This window comes from Eurypyga helias, unplaced genomic scaffold, assembly GCF_000690775.1.
Source record: "Eurypyga helias isolate BGI_N326 unplaced genomic scaffold, ASM69077v1 scaffold771, whole genome shotgun sequence".
Taxonomy (NCBI): domain Eukaryota; kingdom Metazoa; phylum Chordata; class Aves; order Eurypygiformes; family Eurypygidae; genus Eurypyga; species Eurypyga helias.
This window is the reverse complement of record NW_010228698.1, coordinates 7991-16453: the sequence shown is the minus strand read 5'-3', so window position 1 is coordinate 16453 and position 8463 is coordinate 7991. Positions and strand designations below refer to the sequence as shown.

At 43.8% G+C, this 8463-nt stretch overlaps 1 protein-coding gene across 1 annotated transcript in view; it reads left to right on the top strand.

Moving 5' to 3' along the window:
* Positions 1 to 8463, top strand: part of COL4A2 (collagen, type IV, alpha 2) — a gene marked incomplete at both ends in the record, with an annotated part of 49398 nt that overhangs the window by 33613 nt on the left and 7322 nt on the right. The window contains 11 exons of the mRNA XM_010159939.1: positions 20 to 163; positions 775 to 900; positions 1250 to 1431; positions 2845 to 2908; positions 3295 to 3357; positions 3969 to 4076; positions 5054 to 5161; positions 6443 to 6514; positions 6918 to 7047; positions 7497 to 7501; positions 8461 to 8463. The exon at positions 8461 to 8463 is cut by the window's right edge and continues 105 nt beyond it. Coding sequence (XP_010158241.1) covers positions 20 to 163; positions 775 to 900; positions 1250 to 1431; positions 2845 to 2908; positions 3295 to 3357; positions 3969 to 4076; positions 5054 to 5161; positions 6443 to 6514; positions 6918 to 7047; positions 7497 to 7501; positions 8461 to 8463 — 1005 coding nt within the window. The remainder of the gene's footprint in view (positions 1 to 19; positions 164 to 774; positions 901 to 1249; positions 1432 to 2844; positions 2909 to 3294; positions 3358 to 3968; positions 4077 to 5053; positions 5162 to 6442; positions 6515 to 6917; positions 7048 to 7496; positions 7502 to 8460) is intronic.

Sequence of the window (8463 nt, the reverse complement as noted above, 5' to 3'; positions counted from 1 at the left end):
GTCCCTTCCTCCTTTAAAGGCTCAAGAGGTTCACCTGGCGTTGATGGTTTCAAAGGCATGACAGGCCTAAAAGGAAGACCAGGCATCAAGGGAAGCAAAGGAGAATTTGGCCCGTTGGGGGCTCGGGGCGATAAAGGCTCACAAGGCTCACGTGGCTTTAAAGGTATTCACTTGTGGGTGGTACCAGTGTGTTTGTTTTTCACATCTGGAGAAGTATTTTACAAGGACACAAAGGCAAAGAGACATTTTACACATGGTAAATTTAGCTCAGACATTCTTCTGCCTATTTCACACATGGGCCTCTGGCTGAGCGGTCTGGATTTCAGGCTCAGGGAAAGGTTACTTCTTCGTGAATCTTTACATGTTTAAGGCTGGAGACAGACATCTCTTTATTCAGCTGAGCTCACGTAGTGGCACCTGTGGGCATGTTCAGAACTCAACGGAGCCTTTTCCCAGGAAGAGTAAGGTATTTTGGGGAAAAGATTCAGATTCCTAATGGATCTGCTGAGAGGTAAATTATCTATCACAGAGGAGCCTGGGTCCAGCTCCCCAGGATTGTATGCAGAAAACTTTAACTCAGTTTTTGTGTTTTCTTATGTGTGACTGTTCTGCTGACACGCTGTATTGACACAGGTAACTTTATAAGCAAGTGGATTTTACATAGCTTGTGCGAGATTATCTACTAATCCCTTCTTGCTAAATTCACTCTTTGCTGTTTCCAACACAGTGCCACAGACTAACTTTTTGTAACACAGTTGGGTTTTTACATTTTAGGTGACCGTGGGGACCAAGGTCCCCCAGGAGAACCCCCAAAGCTCAAGCCCAGCATGATGATGGAAGTGAAAGGTGAAAAAGGAGATGTTGGAGAAAGGGGCACAAAGGGATTTTTTGGCTTAAAAGGTCAGTGGTCACAGAAAAACAAAGCAAGCACATTGAGGACTATTGATCAGTGTCTTAATTACCGTATTAAATATTCCCTATTCATCGTACCACTGTGCTGCAGCCCTCCCCAGCAAAGTCTCTGACAGCAAAAGCTGAGCTCCTGGCTGCATTTCAGAGCCATCCCCAAGGAGAGCTTTGCAGGGTTACACTGTGTGCATGTCCTGCCTTTTTATACTAGCACATTGTGGTGCCGTGTTTCGAGAAGCCCACTAAGCAGGAAAACTTCTCACACACAAGCCGCTGTGTGTCCACCTTCCTAGCTTTAATAGTTTAAGCCGTCTTTATTTTCCTTCTTCCCTACCTGCAGGTAGCAAGGGAATGCCAGGCGTTCCCGGAAAGACAGGAACTCCAGGGTCCCCTGGGCAACCCAGCTACGTGGCCGGTGTGAAAGGTGACATTGGTGCAAAAGGACTGACAGGTCTGAAGGGGTATCCCGGCCCAGCTGGCCCTCCTGGAATCAGAGGCTTCCCTGGCAGCACAGGAGGCAGGGTGAGTTCATGCCCCTGAGGGGATAAGGGTGTCCTTGTGCCTGGCATTCAGCTTCTCTGGGGAGTGGCTTTCACCCCTTGAAATTGTGCTGAACAGCTACAGTGCGGAGATTAAAACACAATAAAAATTGACTAAATAGATCAAATATTTTTGCTTGATCCCTCCAATGTTCATTAAGCAGAGTCCTTTCTTTTCTCACTGGGAGACATCTAAATTTCATGTGCAGTATTTTTGCCAATGAGGAACCAGATAGTTCCTTCTAGATCCTTGGTGCTGTAGCTGTTCGTAAAATTTATTCTTGATGCTGGCCTTACTCTTCCCTTTCTCCCAGGACTGATGGTACCACTGCCATAAATTACTCACTGTCATGCATCTAACAGTAAAAGAGTAAGAATCTTGGCTCCTAGGGGGTAATTCACTGTCATTCACTTTGGCTGCAGAATAAGTTACATGGTAAGAAATAAACTCTTAGAAATGGCCTAACAGTACACTAAGACATCATTTAAGAGAGCCAAAAACTATTTTCCTTTCTGTGGTGCTTTACCCCCAGTCAGTGCCTAAGCCTCACACAGCCATTTGCTCATGCCCCCCACAGCGGGGGACAGAACTGGAAGAGTAAAAGAAAACTTGTGGGTTGAGATGAAGACAGTCTAATAGGTAAAGCAAAAGCCATGCAAGCAAGCAAAGCAAAACAAGGAATCCATTCACCACTTCTCACAGGCAGGCAGGTGTTCAGCCATCCCCAGGAAAGCAGGGCTCCATCACACATAATGGTTACTCAGGAAGACAAACACCATCATGCCTTCTTTTTCCCCCAGCTTTGTATGCTGAGCATGACGTCATATGGTATAGAATGTCCCTTTGGTCAGTTCGGGTCAGTTGTCCTGCCTGTGTCCCCTCCCAACTCCTTGTGCACCCCCAGCCCACTCACTGGTGGGTTGGGGTGAGGAGCAGAAAAGGCCTTGACTCTGTGTAAGCACTGCTCAGCAGTAACGAAAACATCCCTGTGTTATCAGCACTGTTTCCAGCACAGATACAAAACACAGCCCCATACCAGCTTCTGTGAAGAAAATTAACTCTCTCCGAGCCAAAACCAGCATATTTTCTCAGGTAGCTTTGCCCTTAGATTTCAACAGGACTTTTTGCTAACCAAGGGCTGCAGGACTCGATACCATGTATGTGGAACAGCATGTTCTCAATTTCAGACTTAAGTCTTTGCAAACATAACTGGTCCCCTGGTTTGTACTGGTTTGGTTTAACTGATTTCAGCCAAATGACTCTGTAATTTATAAAATACTACAGAAACTCCAAAATGGTAAATTTAATAAGCTTTTTTCAGTATTTCCAAATTGTGCTGCTTAGAAGGTTGAATAAATCCTCATTAACTGATGCCTGTTTTCAATCATATGATAGGGAGAAAAGGGTATTCCAGGGTTTTCAGGCCATTTTGGTACTCCTGGCTCCCATGGCGAAGTAGGTGAGTGTTGTCTTACCTGTGCACTCTTTACATTCGTTACCCATCAAACGCTCAACATTAAGTTTTGAAGAGTCTTAGGGGGTCTTCAGTCTTAAAGAGTCTTTGTACAGTCTTACAGAATGATGTTGTAGATGCGGGAGGCTGTGAAAAGGTTGATACTGTTAATGTCATGCAACATGTGCTGTCCATAGGTAAATCCATCCATGGGAGGGAGGGTGGCTGTTCTAGGGGCTTTGTTTTCCTTTCTTTAACTTAATCCTCTTTTATTCTAGAAAGATAATTATTACTGAATTTTGCCTTGGAAGTTGCAATTCCTTCAGAACAACAGGAAATACTGTTTAATTTAAAGCCTTACTGCTCATGTGTTCATTTTTTGCTTGAAATAGGTGAGCAGGGAGAAACTATTATGCCAGGCCTTAAAGGAGAAGTTGGTGTGCCAGGCTTAACAGGTATTAATTTCACAGTTGCCCTGCATTTGTTACTTCTCACATACTGAAGTCCACAGGGGAAGCAAGGGGGAGCTTACTGTGGGCTTTTGATGGCTCTTGAACCTGTGCTGTCACAACAGCTCCTGAAGAGGTTCATCTTTTCTTTATTGAAATGAGTGTGTGCTAACGTTTACCTCTTCAGCTGAAAGTACGGTTATGGCAGCGAACATGAATCACATGCAACTCCAGTAAACTTTGCTATGTCATTTTTTGCCATTGATGACACAAGGAGCACTATCAGGTCATGATTATGGAAGATAGGGAAGCAGAGTCAGGTCAAGTATGGATTGGGTTGGGTAGGGTATTAAAATTTCCCTGCACATACAGCACACTTGAACATCAGTGTCATCTCCACGTAATTTAGGGAGTGCTTTTAAAAACAAATTTAATATGGTTTGGCCAGCATGCTGTAGACAGCTATTCATTCTCCCAGATTATGCAAGCACCCAGGCTAGAAGAATGTCTTTATGTGGCAAGGACCCGTTCAATACTCAACTTCGCATTACGCTTGTTCGCTTAGGGTTGCGTCGAGGTTGTTATTAAAAGACTGTACTGGTTTTGTGGTTTTCCAGGGACCAGAGGAGGCGCAGGACAAAAAGGCGAAGGCGGTGATCCTGGTTTCCCTGGCATCGAAGGCCTCAAGGGCACGCAGGGTGTCCCTGGTTCTCTGGGACAGGAAGGTATAATATTCTTTTCAATGCTCCAAAGAATGAAACTGTTCAAGAAGAAAAAGAAAACCCCAAAACCAAAAAAAGAAAACTCCCTCAAAAGAAGAAAGTCATTAAGGTTTTTAATACGTTGATCATTCTCTAAGTTGGTAAAGAGCCATGAAAAGGATATGGAACTCACGGAACTTATTAAGAGGAAATTTCAAAAGCCTAACTGCTTCATACCAATTTTACCTTTTTTATTGCGATTGTGCATCCAGTCAAAGTGCTGTTTTGCTGGCATACTCAGGTATCCTGATGCTGTCTCAATACTACAAGGAGGTGGGCTTTTCAATGCTTTTTTTCTGACATAAATGAAGTAAATATCCCCCCAGGACCCATTTACTCAGGAGCCTTTGAGCCAGGCTTGTTGGCCGACTGTCCAAGAGTACTGGGGAACCGAAGCCAGGTTTGGCCCCGGCCCCCTACACTCAGGACTTAAGAACATGACCTATTGCAGGAGGATCATGAAAATGCTCTTTCAGAACACTTGCTCCACATTTCTCATATAATTATATGTCTTAGAAACTCCACACGAAACTGGAGCAGTTTCAGGAGCTACCTCACTGGGAAACAGTCCTTGTCCGATGAGCTTTCCAGTCTGAAAGGCGAAACAGATGTGGCAGAAGGGGAAACGAGATGCACATAAAGGAAATCAGTTATTGTAACTGGCAATAGAAATAATTTTATTTCAGTAAGAGGAGGGCGCTGTATTTCTGACATTGACAGTAACCTGAGATTTGTAATGAATCCTTCTGTTCCACCTTGCCTCTCCTACCTTTGCTCTCTTCAGTTTTCTGCCACGCAGATGAGTGGTGCAGTGTCGCACAACATTAGAAGGGGAAAGCCTTCGTTTTGCTACCTGGGAGAATGAAGACAGGACAAGTCTGTGGTTTTGGGCTATGGGTTTTAAGGACACTCATGAACAATGATTCATCGTTGTCACGCAGGTTTGCCAGGACTGGTCGGCCCCCCAGGGCAGCAAGGAAGCCCGGGGGCAACTGGATTTCAAGGTGAAAAGGGAACTCCCGGCTGGCCTGGCTTACCAGGACAAGCAGGTATTCATACAGCTTCAGCTATCCAGTCATTTCGGTGTGAGCACTTGCTGTGTTGCTTTGGGATGAAGAAGAGGAAAGGGGGTTTTTTGCAGTTCAGAGTGGCAGGGTTCCCTCTTGTAAACATTTATTCCTCGTGAAGTCCAGGTGCATTAACGAAGACCCACGTGGTTGTGTTCTGATTTATGGCTTTTGACAGACTGATGTCTGCTGAGCTCACTGCAACGGCCAATGACCTGTCTCAACCAGGAAAGCAGTTTTTGGGAAACATTTTTATTTTTCATGAGAGCTGGGGGGAAAAAAAACCCAAATAATTATTTTAAATGCAGCCAACAGTAGCAATAAATAGTATTAGAATTATGTGTCGTTAGATAGCAAACAATATACTTGCCCTACATCGTAATCGAAAACTGCAAACTGATCCAACGTCTGGTTTTAAGGGTAAATAACTTAAGGCTCAGACACAATTCTGCTATCAAAGTGCAGGTGGTAGTTTAAAATTAAGCTGTTTGTATCACCGGATACAGCATTTCATTGGTTGCCACCTAATTCCTTAATATATTAAGTAAGCAGATTGTTTTCTACAATATAGCCAGAACTTGCCCTGCTTTCAGTTAGATTCATCTTTCTGAATTTCCATCAAATCTAAGCTAATGTGGTTATGAAGGCTGCCTTGACAGACAGCGAAGAGAGAGACAGATGCTTATTTTTGTGAAGGTTGAATTGTCCTCCAGAGTTCTGGCCATTGATTAGAAATACCTGTCGCTTTAACATCATGCTTTAACACTGACAGGTACAAATAGATGGGATAAATCTTACCTGTAACAGCAGCAGCAGCAGCTACTAGGCATTTTGTTAGGGTTTTGTTGGGGTTTTTAATGACATGCAGTTCGTTTCTCCTAAAGAGAGCTTCATTATAATCACATTTAGAGCCTCCAATTATGCCATAATTGGTTTGAGGATTTTGGAAAACTGCATGGTTATTAACGAAATTGTGGCAGCAAGACTGGAACTAATGGCATGCTACCAGACAGATCAGAGATATTTTGAAAAAAACAAATCTCAGAGTGAGTTTATTGGATAATAACAAAATTTGCCAATCACAAAACCATGGTGTGGTGTTATTTCATAATAAGCTTATTGTAATGAATTAATTTGCATATAATACACAAGAATGTAACACACAATAATATTTATTCAAGCATTTGAACTTTTTTTTTGCCCTGGAATATATACAGACTTGTAGAAACCATTACAATAATCATCAATGTCATTTTAAAACAGGCTTGCCTGGCTTAAGAGGAATCAGTGGACTGCACGGTTTGCCGGGCACTAAAGGCTTGCCGGGATCACCAGGTAAGCGTGACCCTTACTCTGCGGGTTCAAAGTCACAACACGGTGTTGGCTGCGGGGTTGCTTAGTGAGATCTTTGCAATGTGACTTTCTTAACTGTGTCATCCAAAGCCCGATGTGGAACCTGCATCATTACTGTGGGCTCTGGCAAACAACTTCATACACTACGTGCTGCCACGCAGATGCATTAGACTACAACTTCCATCGTAATTTCTTTCCTCTTATGAAGTTAGCGCCTCAAGGCCTTTTTTTTCCCCATTACGGGCCATTTTTTCAATGAGCCATTAACATTACTCACGTGTTTAGTAAATCCACATGCTCTACACATGTCTGCTACCATGCTGATACATTGTTATATGTGGAAATATTTCAGCTTTCCTCTTAATTCTGAACAACTCCACCACAGGTCCAGATGGCTACGGCTCCGCAGGTTTCCCGGGTACAGTGGGTGACAAAGGGGAAGCGGGAGAGCCGAGCAGAGTGGAAGGCAGCCAAGGACCTCCGGGTCAGAAGGGAGACAGAGGTGTTCCAGGTTTGTACTCTGGAGAGTGAGCTCTACTTACTACTTGTGTCGGCTGTGGGTATTAGAGATGTGACAAAATGCAGTATGGTGTAGGCAGCTGGACGGGAGAGCTGCCCGCCTGGGGAAGGTCACTGTTTGGCACCGGTGCCGCAGCTCAGCCAGCCCTTGCTCAGAAACAGCGATGCGTATGACCCACTGCTGGGCAAGCCAGCTCCACCTAGACAGCCTGGGTCCTTCCCTGTTGGTGGCGGCATCTTGTAGCACCCACTGAGCTCGGCTAATGCCAGAAGCTATTCAGCCAGGGCTCCCACAATACTTTTAATGAGGCTCCAGTTACACAAACGCTATGGCTTTTTTCTTCCTTTTTGTTGCAAATCCATCAGTGTTTACCTTTCTTCCGAAAGCCTGCCTGGCCATCAGTGTGTGCTTGTCCCGCTGCTCCCTCTTGGGCTCTGTTCCCAGGCAGGGTGTCTTACCCTCACCCGGGTGCATTGCAAGCCTACGGCCTTCCACCTCACGTCCACCTGGTTATAGCCAGCTGTGCTTATCTCCGTACAGTTCACCACCAGTTCTTCTTCCATCAGGGAGCCACCAGGCTGATGTCATGGATGAATTGGCTAATTACCGAAACGGCGGCTTAAGTTTTCCAACATTTTGGCTCTGAAAGGATTAAGGACTGGCATGGATATAAAACTTTACTGCCTTTGCCTGCTTGGTTCAGTGACTCATGCCCATTCTTTTGCGTTACCCTGTGTTGTTACTAACATGCTGTGCCATCTCAAACAGCAGTCAGGGATTTATTGCCCTGGAAGAAACAGCTATTTCACTTATCTCATTTATGTTTGTTTGTTAAATTAAATTAAATTTAAGAATTAAATACTACCTTTTTTTTTTTTTTAAACGAATAAACAGAAGGGGGTTTGTGGCTTCCTGACAACTTGAATCTACTTAAAGAATAATCTGACATTGCTGGACCAGATTTTTTTGCCATTCAACATTTTTCATCTATGGAAAGCTTCCTAGATTCAGACTTTTGGTTTTAACTGACCCCTAAAAAAACCCCAGGTGACTGTGACACCCTGGCTCCACAGGACACAGAACAAAGCTGCTTTCTTGCCTGCTTTAATACGCCTAGGATATTTTGAGTACTTTCTATCTTGAAATAATATTTTACCTGGCAGATACAAAATTATGAGCATTTCATACAGTGAGATGTAATTAGCTATCCAGAAAGCTTTGGCACAGAACTAGTACTTGGTTATTTTAAGAAAAATATCCACAACATACAATAAAACAGAAATCAGTGTGAACTGCAGGTGTTTTCCATTTTGAAAATCCCATTCTTTATGCTTAATCTGAGTCCTTATAATTGCAACTGTGCATTTTCCTTGCAGTACTGATTATTTCTTCTCTTCCTTTGTCCAAGGAC